General features: G+C 52.1%; 1 protein-coding gene across 3 annotated transcripts; it reads left to right on the top strand.

The window, feature by feature from the left end:
• The first annotated feature begins 6,872 nt into the window (after positions 1 to 6,872).
• C1QTNF6 (C1q and TNF related 6) lies at positions 6,873 to 15,589 on the top strand. 3 transcript variants are annotated; one of them, XM_048302451.1, is made up of 3 exons: positions 6,873 to 7,056; positions 10,882 to 11,119; positions 12,558 to 15,589. In XM_048302451.1, the coding sequence occupies exons 2-3, from the start codon at positions 10,888 to 10,890 to the stop codon at positions 13,103 to 13,105; spliced, it is 780 nt and encodes a 259-aa protein (XP_048158408.1). In that variant the 5' UTR covers positions 6,873 to 7,056; positions 10,882 to 10,887; the 3' UTR covers positions 13,106 to 15,589. The 3 variants fall into 3 exon arrangements, with proteins under 3 accessions (XP_048158408.1, XP_048158410.1, XP_048158409.1); XM_048302453.1 differs by lacking the exon at positions 6,873 to 7,056 and adding an exon at positions 9,918 to 10,018; XM_048302452.1 differs by lacking the exon at positions 6,873 to 7,056 and adding an exon at positions 10,114 to 10,228.
• Positions 15,590 to 16,581: the final 992 nt, after the last annotated feature.

Genomic DNA, 16,581 nt, shown 5'->3' with positions numbered 1-16,581 from the left:
CATGTGCACAAAGGTAGTTGTAGGCAAAGCTTCGTTCCCTGGAATGTACATGTATGGGAATGGCTGAAGAGGATCAGAGACCCAGGAGTCTGGGCTGGTGGGAGACTGGTGCCAGCCTTGGGCACTGATGCTAATCTGTGGGGGGGTGCACATGTGTGCAGGGGTACCTAAGGGGACATACATGTGTGTAAGTGTATACAAACACAGATGAGGGAGTGTGTTTATGCAGTTGCAGGATGTTTAAGTGCGGATGTGAATGCTTGGACAAGAGTTGGAGAGCAAACACGCTGCTGTGGAGCTGGATGAGTGCTTGCTCCTGCGCATTGGCTGCTGGAGGGGAGTTGTGGGTGCGCCCGTCTGAGTGTGCAGGCTGGAAGAGCAGCACTGTACAAGGGTGGGTGGGATGAAGGTCTTCCTCTCCACTTTGGCTTCATTCCTGCAGCTCTGCTAAAAGGTCTGTCCCCATACTTTTAACTTCCCCATGAATGCTATTGCTAAGCTACAGCCACCAAAATGACCCTCATACCACAGCCCTTTGGGGCGGTTTTCTCCACAAACCATTCTGAGAAATGGGAAGGAGGGACCCACCAGAAGGACACATGCCTCCCTGAGGTCAGGAGATATTGCAGGAGGCAACCTGTGGAAGGTCAGTTATGAGAACTGGCTGGGCAATGGGAAGATGCCTCACAGGTCACTTGAGAGAAAGTAAGAGAAAGGAAGGGCATGCATGGGGTTGGGTGTGCTGGGACAGAAGCCAAAAGCCCTAGACTGAGAAGCAGAACAAGCTGCAGCAGCTGAGGCTCGTGGGAACAGAACCACTTTATGAGGAAGCAAAAGTCAAGGTCACACAAAGGCAATGTGAGAAGATGTGAAGGCCTGGCAGGCATCAGGAGACCTGCAGTGCAGGACACCCGAGTTTGGAAAAGGACCGTCACAGAGTGTCAGGTGAAGAGACATCTCCTAGCCAGGTTAGAGAGCAGAGGAAGGGTGGGCAGGGACTGCAGACACAACCAAACAAAAGGCATTCAGCTGTGCTCTCAGTCACTGGTACTGCCATCACCTCTGCAACAAAGATTGTCCCCTGGAATCCTACATCCTCATGTTTCCTCTTTAAGCCTGGGACGCTGGTGCCAAGCTGTCCATGCCTGCAGGCTCAGGCTCAGGAGCTGAGCTGCCTGCCATACCACACAGGAACTGCTTAGCTGCCCTTACAGCACTCCCCTGAGCATGGGCAGTCGGACACCCAGGAGTGCAGGCCCAACTCACGGGGAAAATAAAGTACTTGGTAGTCAGTTTCTGTCTTCTGCTATCTCTTTACATCTTTTCCTCCTTCAATCCATGCAGCATCAGCTTCCCACACTGTGGGCCCCAGTCAGAAAAGCAGCCAAACTATGCATGGGCGTGGGATACAGTCTGTTGGACTAAAAAAAGCCTCTGTTTTAGTTTCTTGGGGAGCTCCCGCAACATCTACTGGATTAAACACAACCAAGAAATCCTGGCAGAATGAGGATGGACTACCAAAGCTTCTGCCTCTATAAGGGGCAATAAGTGGTAGAAAGATTAAAAAGACTGACTACCAAATGGTTGGATACGTGGACAACACAGCACTTAAAACTCTAGTCTGTGTTGCTCCTCTTGCAGAGAAGAGCAGAGCCAGGTGAATGCTGGACTCCGCTTGCAGAGCAAGCCTTGTAGGACAGAGCAGAAATTGTATTATCTGAGGAGCTTGTAGCACTGTTCATGGTTGATGACCAGGCACTGAAGAAGGCATGTAACTGGGACAAAGGACCTTGCAGGAAGCAGCTCAGGTGGGTGGGGGGCAGATACAGGATGGGTTTCCTTATCCATGGAGTGGCTGCCCAGCTGCCATGGGGAGATGGGGGAAGTTCCCCAGCTGCCAACACACTTAACAGAGAGTCTCCTTCACCATCTAACTGAGCTGAGACTTCATTTCACACGCCTTTGCAGCTCCATCTGCTGCAAATCACCATTCAAGAAACTCCGTCGACTTGTTGGCTTCTTAAAATACCAGCATCCCTTAAGAGCCCAAGCACTGCAATGCCAGCACCAAGCAAGTGTGCCAAAGACACATCATTTTGACACATGGAATCTGAGCTCCCACCAAGGCTGCTCTGCAGGCCAGCCTGCTGGGGCAAAGAAAATGTGTTCCAGGGAGATCAGCAAAAAAATGGAGATCTTTAGATTAAATAGGGGTTTAAAAGAAAAGAGACAAGCATAATATTTTTCTATCTTGTGTTTTCTATCCCGCCCCCTCCCCCCCCCCCCCCCCCGCCTGCAGGCTGTATCCTATTTTGCAGTGACAAATTGGGGAAATAAAAAATGAAGATGAACAGAAAATAAGGCTGGGGGAGGGAAAAGAAAAGGTATTTCTTGTCCAAAATTCATGAGGAGAAACAAATGCCACAAAATTCTTCAAACTATCACCACTGATTTACAGGCTGTTTTTCATAGGAACAGGCATTTGGAATGATGGTCAGGAGGTCACTGCCTCCTGACCCCTGCTATTTCCTCAGCACTGTCTCCCTGTTGGCGAAACCCTTGACTTCTCTGTGGTAATAGCATTAATCTGACTGCCCTTGTGATCCCTCTCCCTCTCCTTAACGACGGTGCGGTTGACTCTGGGCAACCCAGAGGCCATGGGGACCGTGTGCAGTGGCTAAGTGAAAGTCTGGATGTGTTCAGGGGGGATTTGCTCCAGTCAGATATGGAAAAGAGTTTTTCTGTTCTGGGTGCAGAGACACAGAGATAAGGGCTCCATCAAGCCCTGTGCTGCACAAAAGGTTTCATTCTCGTCACGTAGTGATCTGAGCTGCAAGACTAGAAAGGGCTGCAATGATTTCAGCAGCATTGTGCAATCCTCTTCCCAGTAAACGTGTGATTACAGATGGGGTGATAGAGACACAGGGAACCCATTCTGTCAGAGAGTTCGTGTGCACACGTCAGAGAACAAGAGCAGACATGTGCTATGTGTGCATGCATGCAAATAAGTGCTTATTGCACGGTTGCATGCACGCGTGTGTGTGTGTACGTACAACTGCATGGATGTGGATAAACACACAGACATATTCGTGCCATGCACGGATTCAAGCAGATCTATGTGTGCATGAAACCATGTGAGGCCACCCTCACAGGTGCACACACACCCAGACCTGCAGGTACTGCTTGGCCTAGGCATGAACGCCCAGAATGCAGCACATTCTCCTTAATGCGTGCAGCCCAGGCACGGGCTCAGGCTGGGAGGTGGCATCTGGACCTTGCCCTTGGCTCTCCAGACACACACGTACCCAGCCACCAAACCCAACCACACAACAGTGGTCTGGGGCAGCCATGGACCCACTCAGTGTGACCCTTCTGCTCTGCAGTGGATCTTCAGGAGAAAAACTGGAAGGGCAATGAATGGTGATGGCAGAGGGGCTCCAGTGTGGAGAAGCGAGGGTGTGTTTTCAGGCTGTTACCAACACAGCCCACACATAAAGTCATTTGAAGCTGTTGTTAGGGAGCCGCTGTATTTGTCATCAGCAGGGAATCACAGCAGCTCAGAGCAGGCAACAGCAAAACTGTCCAGGCCATGTTTCAGCTGTTGTATGGGGCTGTGGAACAAGGGGGTGTGTGGAGGGGGCAAGAAGCAGTTAATCCATTGTTGTAATGGGGTAGCTTCCAGAGAAAAGAGACAGGGGAATACAAACAAGGGAAACACCTTCAAAAAAGAAGATGCTCCTAGCTCTCCTGAGGATCCGGCAGAGAATTGAAATGCTTTATCTGCTCGAACGAGTGGAAAATATGCAAATATTTGCTCATGAAAAATTGCTGTTCTTTGCCTTCCCAAGCATAAACTATGCAAACGCCACACACCACGCAGCCGGCTAGTGCAGGTCTCACACTCAGCACGTCATGCACAAACAGACACACGCGCATACCCCGCACGTCAATGCAGCCGGGCAAGGACACGTGCCTGGGCTGCAGCACAGCAGCCTCCCCTGCGTGACAAACAGGGCCCCGGGGCACGGGAATACGGATGCCTCGACTGGCAAACTGTGCCTGGGCGGGCAGTGCCCCGCCGCGGCTCCCTGCGGTGCTCTGGAGCCGGAGCGGCTGCGGAGCTGCGGGCGGAGGGAACGCGAGAGCCCATCCCGGTCCTGCCGTGCTCGGGGGCACGCGGGACGCCGCCGGGGGACAGGGCAGGGGTGGCACCGAGCGGCGCGGGGGACGCGGGGGACGCGGGGGACGCGGGGGACGCGGGCGCTGCGCGGCGCGCCCTGCAGAGGGGGATCGGGCGCCGGCCGCAGGTGCGGCACCGCGGGGAGCCGGGAAGCGCGGCCGGACCTCTGCCCTTCTCACTGGTGCGAGGGGCAGGCTCGGGACTGTGCTGCCAAGCGGTGGTGGAGCCTCTCCGTGCCAAACTCCCGCGTGTCAGACATCCAGAGGGACTTGTGCAGGCAGGAGAGGCGTGCACTCGCAGCACAGAGAGCCAGTTGTGTCCTGGGCTGCATCAAAAGAAAAGTGGTCGTCCTGCCCCTCTCCTCCTCTCTGGTGAGACCCTGTCTGGAGTGCTGCATCCAGGTCTGGGACCCCCAATATATGAAGGAGCAGGTCCAAGATGACAGTGATGAAGATAATCAGAGGGCTGGAGCATCTGTCCTGTGAAGACAAACTGAGAGAATTGGAGTTGTTAGCCTGGAGAAGAGAAGGCTCCGTGGAGATCTTATAGTCCCAGTACCTAATGGGAGCCTACAGGAGAGCTGGAGAGGGAATTATCACAAGGGCATGTAGTGATAGGACAAGGGGGAATGGCTTTACAATGAAGGAGGTCAGGGTTAAATTAGATATTAGGAAGAAATTGGTCACTGTGAGGATGGTGAGGCATTGGCACAGGTTGCCCAAAGATGCTGTAGCTGCCCCATCTCTGGCAGTATTCAAGGCCAGGCTGGATGGAGCTTTGAGCAACCTGATCCAGTGGAATGTGTCCCTGCCCGTGGCAGGGGGCTTGGAATTAGATGATCTTGAAGGTCCCTTTAACCCAAACCACCCTGTGATTCTATGATTCTGTCATGTCAGTCTGGTTCCCTTAGTGGAAAGCACCTCTCACAAATCCAACAGTCTGTGAGCTCCTAAACACCAGCTTCCTTGCCCATCCATCTGTCCACTCATGTCCCACCACCCCATCCCCCCTCCACAAAGTTTTTGTTTCTTTGGCAAGAAAGCTCATGGGTATCTCTGAAGAAAGTTTTCTCACCCAAACTGCTGTGCACCTTTCTCAGCACTCCTTGTGAGAGCTGATATGCCCTGAGTAGAGATCTACTGTTGATAAGTGATATGGGCAGGTCTAGGAGTTTGCATAGGAGAGGACAGCACAGGAGTAAAAATGTTGGGGTCTAGACAAGAGCGGATGGGAGGAGGGGGCCTTCAGGTGCACTCAGATGCAGAGAAGCAAAAGGCAGCAGGTTTGGCTGAAGGTCATTTTTAAGAACTGGTTCAAACAGGCTACAATGTCACCGGGTGTCTCCCACCCAGCCAAGCTGCTGGATCTAGATGTTCACAAGGCAGCAAACTCTTCCTTGTTGCACTAGGGATAGTCCTTGTAGTCATATGCCAGAGTTTGGGGTGGATACCAGCACAGTTCCTTGTCTTGGTGGTCTCACAGGCAGCGTCACAAGGCGGGGGTAAAAGATGGGACACTCAAGCTGGAAAAGCTGCTGATGGGGAGAGGGGCAGCCTGGGTAATGCTTCCTTAGCTGTGAGGCATCTGCAGCTGATGCAGCTTGTGAGCCAGTGTGTGATACCCTCCCTGCTCAGCTGTGTCACACATGGACTGGCTGTGGGGGCACCGGCAAGTGGGAGACAAGCTCACACTTTCATGCTCAATATCAGAGACTGCCAGGTCTAGCAATAGCTTTGCTCAAGCAAGGCGTGCAGGTGAAAGGCTCTTCCAGCTGCTCCTCAGCCACGTGGCATTTCAGCAATGCACAGCAAAAAAAATAAAAATGAGAGTCTTTGCCAGGCCTTGATCTCTGTGTGAGACAGGCCAGGCCGCCAAGCAGCACACAGCAGAAATCCCTGCTGGCAGAAGCGCATTCAAACTCAGCAGCAGCCTGTGTAAAGCCAGGGAACATGTTGTTTCTGCTTGGTGCAGGCTCCATATGGGCAGAAGTCTTAAGAGCAATGTAGCCATGCAGCTGACATCTAATAGGCCTGCCCATCCTTAGAGACGTAGAAAGTATCCTAAGCCAGTAATTTCATACCATGTCAGTGCTCTTGAGTAACAAGGGCTGGCTGTTACACAAGCCCTGTGCACAGACGTGGAGTCCACAGGCTGGAAAAGATTCATCTAATCATGGAATCACAGAATAGTTTGGGTTTGAAGGGACCTTTAAAGGTCATCTATTCTTCCCAACCTCCTCTGCTGCCTGGCCAGAGATGATCAGTGATCCTGGTACAGCAGAGTGACAGCTGCTCTTACAGGATAACCTGAGGGGACCACAAATTACTGAAGCAAAAGAACACATTGCCACCTTTCCATCTCTCAGGTGTACCCCTCCCCATTTACAGGCCCTTGGAAGGGAAAGGCAAAAGTACCCAGGAGCAGTCGGGCCGTGACGGAGAGGAGGCAAGTGCAGAGCAGTGCTGCTCATCCCTTCCCAGCTCTTCGAACACATGTGAGCTCTCTTTCCAAGGGTAGCAACAACAGTAGCCAAAAGCCTGAACTTTGCTTCCAGAAGGAATCAGCTGTTGAGCTGAGCAAATTGTGATGCTGTGCAGGGTGGGTGGAAGAAGGGAGGGAGGAAGGGAGGGAGGGAAGAAGGGAGGGAAAAGGGAGGGAGAGCCAAGCCTGACACGGGCCAGAGCAGGAGGGGAGGCACACACAAAGGCCTTGGAGGCAGGATGGAAAAGACAGTAATTACATAAGAGCACTTGGTGAGCATCTGGCTGGAGTCAGCTGGGCCCCGCCGGCCCTCCCTCCCGCACTGCTAGCCAGGAGCAGCTGAGGATACAGGATACACATAACTCAGCGCGGGACCCCTGCGGAGGGGAGCGGAGGTAAGAGGTGCTCCGCTTCCCCTCCCGGCTTGCGATGCTCTTGAAGAGTAGGGGCAGAGGACTGGGGAGCATGGGGAAGGAAAGGCAGCTGTGGTGGAGGAGAAGCAGTCAAGAAGGGGAGGAGAAGGGGCTCTTCCTCTGCCTCTTGGTGCAAATGATACCTTCACTCCAGAGTTTGGTGAGGGAGGAACTGTGAAGGGCAAGTGTTTGTGTGTGGATGTAGGTGTGTGTGTGCAACAGATCCACATGTGCCACAGGGGAGCTGAGCTGTGCACAGGGGCTAGAGAGGGGAGAAAACATCAATTTCCTTCTCCATACCTGTGGTAGACAGGGGTAATAGGGTGGATGCAGCCACTGAGGTAGAGACAGGCTTTGTCCCCCTACAGTGTTGTGGTGCTTACAGGAAAAGGGAGGAAATAGAGGAGGAGGAGGAAGCAGCTGCTTTTGAGCAGGGCTCGTTGCAGTATAATCTGGACAGTTCTTCCCTGGGCTGCCTCCAAGGCAAAGTGTGTGATGAGGGAGAGGGAAGATTGTTGGGCACACAGGGTGCCCTCAGGCTTGGACTACACTTTAAAGCATGGCTGGTGCAGGTTTACTGGATAGAATTCTCAAAATCTCCTGCAAATGTGGCTGCCCTGGCAAAATGTTGCTGGTACACACCGTTCCCTTCAGGGAGGAGGGCAATATTACCCTAGCAAAAGTGTCTTTACTGGCATAAACTTCTGCCCAGCTGGGCAATGCCACCAGGGCAAGTCTTTGTTTGCTGGCTCCTGGCAGGTCCCTATTCAGCCCAGACGAGACATTAAATACAAAGTCCTGCTCACTCCCCACTGTGAGCTGTTCTCGCAGTCAGATGAGACACAGGCAGAGGCCCCAGCTGATGAGGTTCCCCATGAAGAACATCTGCTTGGCTGTGAGCAGCTCAGGAGAGCAGATGGAAATGTGGGACGGAAATGAGGACAATGGCCTCCCTGCTACCTGTTTCCCTTGGAAAGGTGGAAGAGGCCAGGCGAAAGGCCAAGAGCTGCAAAAGTGGGTAATGTCATGTTTGGAAATAAGCCAGGCAGGAAAACTTGAGAGAGGCACTGCAGTAGCTTTTTTGGGACAGAGAGGAACTTTGTCTTCAGTGTCAGACTCTAAGTTTTCATGCACCCCAGAAAATTTATTTGCCTTTAATAGTACTGTCAGCTGCCAAAATTCCCACCAGCAGCAGCCAGGAGTAGACAACACAACTGCTCACAAAAACCCTCTTCTGTCAGCTGGCGAGGCTCCATTAGCAATAAGTATTGCCCTAACCTTTGTCCCTGCCTCTCATTTCCCAAAAGGGGAAACTGAGGCACAGGCAAACGTGGGCGACTTGCAGTGGATTTCATTGCACGTCCATGCTGGAGCCCGGTGAGGAGCTCACGTGCTCAGCAGTGAATTTCTCTGTCCTCCTCCTGCCCCAGCTGGAAGGCATGTTCACTCCATGTTCATTGAGCTCCAGGCTGACAGGCAGCCTGAGAATATTTCCAGGCCTCCCAGCCCCCATTCCTCCCTTCCCCCCCCCAGCTCACAGTACATATTTTCCCAGAGTTTTCCGCTTGCTTCTCCAGTGGTTCTGGGGTCCTGCCAAACGCCAGCCACTCTCTGGGAAGCGGGGCCTCCCATTCCTAAACCAAACAAATGGGAGAAGGGAAACGGGGGAAAAAAGTTGCAGCACACGTAGACACGCTCAAAACCCTATTCCCCTCAGAAACCTTGGAGCCTTCTGCAGCTCCTCTCGGAAACTGCAGGAGGCACAGTGCTGACTTGGCATTTCTGACCCCTGCAGAACAGAGCTATTGTCCATCCTTCCTTCTGCCTCCCAAAGATCCCTATGTGCACACACCCCCTCCACACACATCCAGGGTATAAATACCCAGTTTTGGTGCAGGATAGATTCTTATAATCTTCTTCCCAACAGACTCTGCAGTGTGAGAAAAGTCTCCTGTCTCTCCCACCCTGCATTCTTCTCCCCTCCAAAATGCCCTTCATTCCAGCGTTCTGGTGCAGCCACATCATGCTTACCCCAAAGGCAAAAGCTTGTCAGCTTGGCGCCAAGCTGGGGACAATGGTCACAGCCAGGATCTGTTTCCAGATCCCCAGTTTTGCTGGCAGGCAGCTCCCAGCAGCCAGGCTATGCTTCAGACCAGCCACACCCCTCCCATCCAAAATGCTCGGCCCGGGACCTAAGCAAGGGACATGACCAGGGGATGACACGTGCTGGAGCACAAGGCTTGGGGCTCTGCCCAGGCAGAGGGGATGACCAGAGAGGGAAAAAACTGATGCCTCTCCCAGCTGGCAGCTGCTCCTGCTAGAAATATCATGCCTGGGGCAAGAGGCCACAGTGACGTGCAGAAAAAACAATGCAGGAGAGAATGAAAGATGAAGTTTGGGGACTGTGAGTGGGTCAGGCACAGCTGGGGAGAGAGCATGGCCAAGTGAAGGACTAATGCATGGGACAAGGGACTAGCATGGAGGACTGAGGGCAGTCCTGCCTGAAGGGAAGTCTGTCTCTTGCACCAATGCACCTTACCTTGTCCATCCTGAGATGCTAAGGGTGGGACACTGCCCTGCTGCTCTCCACCCTTTGCACAGGGCACAAGCGTGCTGCCTGCATTTTGCTGGCTGGAAGTGAAAAGGCAGAGAAAAAAACCAAACCAACAACATGGACAAGGACAAGGCGCTTCCTAGGAAAGAGTTAAAAAGACGCTGAAACCCAAGCCGGTTTAGGATGGAGAGCACCCAAAGCCAGGGAGGGAGAAGGAGGGAGAGGAGAGGGGAGGGAGCCGGTCCAAGCCCAGCTTGCGCACCCAGCCAGCAGTGCCTGTGCCAAGAGCCGGCTTCCTTAAAGCCATGGGCCCGGGGGCCGGCCCTGCAGGCAGAGGGGAGCCGGCGAGCAGGGGCTGGGAAGCGAAGAGGGGAGCCTTCGGCCCCCGGGGTGAGCAGCTGCGCTGTGCCGGGGGGCAGGCAGCGGGATGGGGCGCAGGCTGCGAGAGGGGCTTTCTCAGCTGCTTGGCGTGCCTGTCTTTCGTAAGCGTACTTCTCTGCAAGCTGCAGAGCCTCGCGTCCTTCACCTCGGCAGCGAAGCAGCTCCTCTCTAGTGTGCCCGCAAAGGCTGCGCTGAGGAGCCGGCCGTCCCCTTGGGAAGGTGCTGGGGTGTGCCTTGGGAGGGGGCCGAGCCGCCGGGACCGGTGGGGTTTGGTGGGGGAAAGGAGGGGGCTGAATTCAAGTTCCCAGCCCATAAGAGAAGAGGCATCTCTGCCAAGAGATGTGGGTCAGACTCCATCTGGGACTTGGTGATTTTTGGGTTAGATTCCTACAGAGAGTTGATACACAGTGATAGGAGGGCTGGAGAATTTTTTTGCAGCGCTTCCCACAGACTGAGCAGCCTACCAGAGCATGCTTTCGCTAAAGAGCTGTTGAGGTTGGACTCAATGACCGTAGAGGTCTTTTTCAACCTTAACAACTCTATGATTCTCTCTCCTTCCTGTATCCCAGCCTGGGGACTGAACATTCTAGTGGCTTTAATGGTTTGCCTAGCCAGCATCAATCTTTCTTCCAGGGTCAGCACAAAGTCTCCACTGGCCTGGACAGAAGGGCTTGGGGCATCTTCTTGGGCCATGTGGTTGCTGCACAGATTGCAGCCTCGAAAAAGCATGTAAACTCCCTCCACAGGACAATGCCATTTCATCCCACCCCTGGCTCCAGCCACAGAAAGATGTTTTATCATGATCTCTGTTCCATCCCTTATGACCTCCCCCTTCTTTTACCTCACTCTGGCACTTCCTCGTATCTTCCCAGGTCACCATGGACATAACCTACCTGCGCACATCCCTGACCTTCCTTTTTCTCCCTCTTGTTGTGTTTGGGGCACCAGCTGACGAACCCAACCTCACAGAACCACGCCCTGGTGCTTGCAAGCGCTGTTGTGACTCACTGGACTCTGCCACAGATACCCCACCAGTCCCTCCCAGCCATCACCACTTTCCCTACCCAATGCCAGAGGTCCGTCCCTATATCAACATCACCATTCTGAAGGGTAAGTCTTTGCCCCGGGATGCCAAGGTTGGCTCAGGGACTGATGGCATTGCAGTGGAGGTGACAGCTGGATTGCTGGCATGCTGGCTGTGCTGACAGACCGCCAAGAGCCATCCTGGAGGATAAGTGGCCACACACACCGTGCCCAGCGTTTAGGTGTTTTGTGCTGCCATGAGTAGCCTGGGGGGATCGAATTCAGTCCGAATCCCTGCTGTGATCTCTGTGTCTCAGGATGCTGCCTGCTACCAACTCTTCCTCCCTGCTGACACAAGAGTGGCAGTGACAGCCTCTTGCCAAGCTGGGAGAACACATTCCTTACATCAGACTTACAGAGTCCTGTAGTGAATGAGGGAAGGAACACTCCTTATCAACTGCAGAATACGCATGTTTGGAGGGCATTGGTACCCAGGGAGGCTGGGGGGAAACCTTCTCCAGCTCTGTGGGTTGCATGCATTTGGGAGCAGGAGGAGGGCAAAGGGAAGCAGCAGCTATTTACAAGCACCTCCAGGCTAAACTGGCAGTGACCCCCAGCTCACTCCACCCTGCAGTGGCTGGCTTGGCTAAGGGAAAGGGTTCCCTATTTTAGATCAGCTCCTCCCTTAAGAACTCCCCTTTTAGCCTTTGCTGTGGGCAAAAGCCTGTTCCCAGCTGGATGCTGCCACTCGCTTCTTGTAGCTCTGTGGTTCGTGTGGGTTAGCTGGGCAGATGCTCTCCCTTCCCTGCCCTGCCTGGAAGTAGCTGCAATCCACCAAAGCTCAGAAGGGTAGATTGAGGCCTAGACTAGAGTGGAGTGTCATAGGGGGACCTGCAATACTGCACAGGGGATGGAGAGAAGGATAAGAACAAGACACGAAGTTTGAATGCTGTCACTTTGTGCTGGAGGCTGCTCTCAGCCCCATTTCTTCTCTGCATACACAAAGTACGTTCTGGTGCTGGTGCCTCTCTGTATTGATGCCTGCCCAAGTGTGTGATGGGCAGTGCACACACCCCGGTTAGAACTGCAGAATTAATTATACAAGATGCCCAAAGCATGCCAGTATTGTCAGAATACCATCCCTCTAACTTGCAGTGCTCCATCTGCCCTGTCCAGCTTGGATCTTTTTCCTCTGACCCACCCCATGTAACCCTCCCTAACCATATTCCCCCACAGGCGCTTGCAGTTATTCCCCTTGTCCCGCCTACAGCAAGAACAGTGTGCATCCTGTGTGGATAATTGGGTCATAGGAGAGGTGTGTAGGAGGGCAGGGCCGTGCTGGAGGTAAAGGAGTGTGGGGGAGGAAGAAGAGGTCAAGAGCCTCAGTGGTGCTCTCAGAAGTGTTCCTTCCTCTGGCTTTGCCCCATTCTTCTGCAATCCTCTGCCTCCTTCTTAGGCTTTCTCACCACCACTTCCACATCTTCTGGTATCACACAGGAGTTGTGTCCTCTGCTTCCTCCTGTAGGAGAAAAAGGAGACCGGGGAGAGCCTGGGATGCCGGGGAAATGGGGCAAAGAAGGACCACGAGGCGAGCGGGGTGCCCAGGGGCAGAAAGGCAGTAAGGGGCAGATGGGCACAGCGGGAGACCCCTGCGAGCACCAGTACGCTGCGTTCTCCGTCGGGCGCAAGAAAGCGCTGCACAGCAGCGAGGGCTTCCAGGTCCTGATCTTTGACACCGTCTTCGTCAACCTCTACAGCCACTTCGACATGTTCAATGGCAAATTCTACTGCTCAGTGGGTGGACTTTACTATTTCAGCCTCAATGTCCACACCTGGAACTTCAAGGAGACCTACATGCACATCATGCACAATGAAGAAGAGGCGGTCATCCTGTACGCCCAGCCCAGTGACCGCAGCATCATGCAGAGCCAGAGCCTCATGCTGGAGCTCCAGGAAAATGATGAGATCTGGGTGAGGCTCTACAAGCGGGAGCGGGAGAATGCCATTTACAGTGATGATGTTGATGTGTACATCACCTTCAGCGGGTACTTGGTCAAGCCCAGCACTGAATAACTGCCTCTCCTCTTCCTTGGGGCCTCTTAGGCCTTTTCCTTTTTCCTCTCTCTCTCTCTCTCTCTCTCTCTCTCTCTACTGCCCGTAACCACTGCAAATCACTTGGAAATGGGCCTGTCAAATCTCAGGCACTGAGTGTGAAACTTGCCACACTGGCTCCCACCTCACGCTCTCTTGTAGCCAGACCTGTATCTGCCCACTTTACATCATGACACTACCCCCTCTTGCCCCTCACCTTATAACCCCAACTTAGGTTATTGGCTTCTTCTCAATCTGCCATGAGCTGCCTCTGGCATTTAGGGTTCTAGAGCAAGAGGAAAGCTAAAATGCTGGTCCTGGGCCTGTGTCCCTCCTTGGGGCTTCATACACAAAGGACTCCTGTGGAAAGGGCTAGAAAGTACCCACTGCCAAGGTACATCCTGGCTCCTCTCCATCCCAACTAGACACACCACTTTTGCAGCCTGAAACATGGTCTTAATGTCACCTCTGATATCTGTAGTCCAAAGAGTGGACTGGGGTCTGATGGTCTCCTGTAGCACCAGGAAGATGTAGGAGCACTGAGAGAGGATATTGTCTTTCCAAAAAGGGAACTGTTGGCCTTCTAAACTGGCTTTCCTTAGACACCCTTCTGTGTCACAGAGTCCAGGTTGGCTGTCAAACCTAGACCTGGTGGGATCGTCCTCCTCTGTGCCAGCTCTAGCTCTTCAAAGAGATGAGGGGTGAGACACCTGGCCAGACACTTCATGGGCATCTGCCATTGATGCCGTAGAGGCAACCATTCTGTTCCCACTAGGGATCACCAGCACAGAATGAGAGAGAGAGAGAGAAAACCTTGGACACCTCCCTCCCACACCTCCCCTGGGAGCTACTCAGCTGTGGGAAGTCTTGGCTCCTCAGCTATGGGAAGCTAGTCCAGAGAGCGAACCCAAATCTGCTCTCCTTTGGCAGAGGTGTCATTTCATTGTTCTCCTGAAGGTGGTTCTCCCACATTGGTACTGAAGGACCACTGTTTCAGGGCCTGAGCTCGAGGCTGTGGGGGCAATTGCAATCAAATCAATTCGAAACCTGGACAGGGTGCCACTTCTTTGCCTCTGTGGTGGAAAAGAGATAGAGGTGAGACTACAGCACCTTGCCCAAGGGTTAAAAGCTTCCCTGCTGTATGCTCCGTGCCCTTTTCTGGCAATGTCATCAGAGAAACTGAGAAAAGCACGTGGCTAAAACAAACCCTCGCTCTTTTTGTCAGGTTGGAGATGTCGCAGTAAGAAAGGCATGCCAGTGCTAGGGTTTTCTAGTACTATTTATATTGGTCTCACACTGCTCCCACTTGCATCCCTCTGGAGGGGATGCTGCAGTCCTGGGGGGAGCAGGTGAGGCTGGCTCAGCACTTTAGAAAGCCTGCTTCCACGTGTTGTGATGCTCCCATAGACAGCAGTGCAAGACTTGTCTCTTTTTTGAGTCTCAGGGCAGGACAAGCAGGAGAAACACAGGTATTTCTCCTCTGCTCATCACTGATCATGAAATCTTCTGACTTACCCGAGTTCTGCTGTCTCATGGTCTGTGCCTCTAGCACCTGGGACTACCAGGGCTCTCCCATAAGAAATGTGCATCATTGTACAGGGTTAGGTCAGGCACACACAGCTCAGGATGGCAAAGGAGCAGGGACCAAGGCTAAATATTAAAAATGACCTTGAAAAACTTGCAGGGCATTTTCTCTCTTATCCTGTTTACTTACTCTCCGTGCTTTTCTAAGGAAGCTATTCAGACTGTAGTGAGTTTCAGGAAATTTGCTCTGGATCCTCCTCACCACTGTCAGTGAGGCAATGGGTATAAAAACAAAGTTTCACTAAAGCAAGGCTGTTTTTTTCACAGAGAAACATGTGCTGAAGGGATCATGGAAACTAAAGGAGACTGTGGGTTTCTTCCTCTCCCTTAGCAGGTCAAGTGTGTGGAATTGCTCAGAGACAGGATTTCAGATAGCAGAGGAAGCAGAGACCTGGAGGTGATGCTCAGGACTGAATCCCTTTCTCTCTTCCTCAACAGGCTGCAAACCCAGATATAGTCTATTTACAGTCTATAGTGCCCCATGCCTCCCTGAAGAGAAGCAAACCTCTCTAACACTGAATATCTCCATAAACAAGCTTCCTTCTTCCTCCTTTCCTATTTGGTGATTGAATGTTGGCGACAGGTCTCCTGTGCTACCATGAGCAGCCAGAGGGTGCCTGATGTACGTGAGAGAGGAGGGCAGGGGGACCAAAGGGTGTGTTTAACAGGCTTCTGGTGCTAAACAAGATGGCATTCCCTTGGTGCTAAATCAGATTTCAGGAGTATTGGGTGCTTTCTGGAAGGTGTAGTAGGCTGAGTTGTGATGTACTCTGGAATTAATGGTGCTTTATGTAACAAAACCAAACAAACTCCAAGAACTTTTGTATATATATATTTTTTCAGTGGTATTAAACTTTTTTCCTTGGTTGTTTTGCACTTAAATCTGTTTTTCCCTCCCAACCTATTCCTGCTAGCTGTGGTTATTGATGAATGGTGTGACAGAAAAGACACTGACCTGAAATTGACAGGTACAAAGTCTAACTCAGCTCTGAAACTTCCCTGGGTAATCTTTGGCAATCTTGTGTCTGTTTCCCTTGTGAAGAACCATTACCTTAAAATATTTACTGCTTGAACACTTCTAATTATGACAACCCTCTCCTTTTTGCTGGAAATGCTTCCAGGAAATTCAAAAAGGATTCTTTGGAGATTACAAAAAAAAATCCCGGGATAGTAGAATGGGTTGTGTGAGCAGGCTGCAAGTACTTAATTATATGGAGGAAGGCTGGGTTAATGTTGCAGTTCTCTGAAGGGAAATCAAATCCTTCATCTTACGGAATTTTTAGCACATTATCAAGTACTTGGTAAGCATGAGTGTTTTCTGTTTTCCCTGTGACATTTCTCTTTTCTCTGCCAAGAGCTGAAGGCCAGGAAGCACAGGGTAGGAGGGATAGTAAACTGTTGATTGGACGCTTGTGCTTCCTAACATTGGAATGAGTGGGAGTTCCAGAGTCAAGCTGGACACGCATACTTTGAAGACTTGTGTTTGATGAGAAAGGCCTGAGATTCAGGTCAGAGGTGGAAAGACAAGTGGCAATTGCTCATAAAGTTGGGGGAAAAGGGAAGACATGAGCGGGGTGTGGAGACTTGTAAGCTTGAGTGAAAGATCTAGAAGGAGTAGAATCCTAAGGACGGGGAGATGCCTTTTGGGGTTTCAGTCCAAGTCAAAAAGGTACATGGGGTTTTGTTTATCATCTTTGGATTAGGGGACTCCTGCTGAGTTAGAAGGGTTGAGGGGACTCCTACTGAGATAGAAGGATAGACAGAAAAACAAGATGAAGTGCCCATATAGGAGCTTCTGTTTTGAATTTAATTTGCCTTCACATAGTTTCTCCCGTGGTTTGATGTGTACCAGACACTTCATTTGGCAAAGGGTG

This window comes from Corvus hawaiiensis, chromosome 4, assembly GCF_020740725.1.
Source record: "Corvus hawaiiensis isolate bCorHaw1 chromosome 4, bCorHaw1.pri.cur, whole genome shotgun sequence".
Lineage (NCBI taxonomy): Eukaryota > Metazoa > Chordata > Aves > Passeriformes > Corvidae > Corvus > Corvus hawaiiensis.
The sequence above is the reverse complement of the archived record's forward strand: the minus strand, read 5'-3'. Positions and strand labels throughout refer to the sequence as shown.

Excerpts from the sequence above, each read along its gene's own strand:
- C1QTNF6 (XM_048302451.1), top strand. The coding sequence starts at position 10,888 with ATGGACATAACCTACCTGCGCACATCCCTGACCTTCCTTTTTCTCCCT. Across the intron at positions 11,120-12,557 it reads CAACATCACCATTCTGAAGG|GAGAAAAAGGAGACCGGGGA; the intron begins GTAAGTCTTTGC and ends TTCCTCCTGTAG.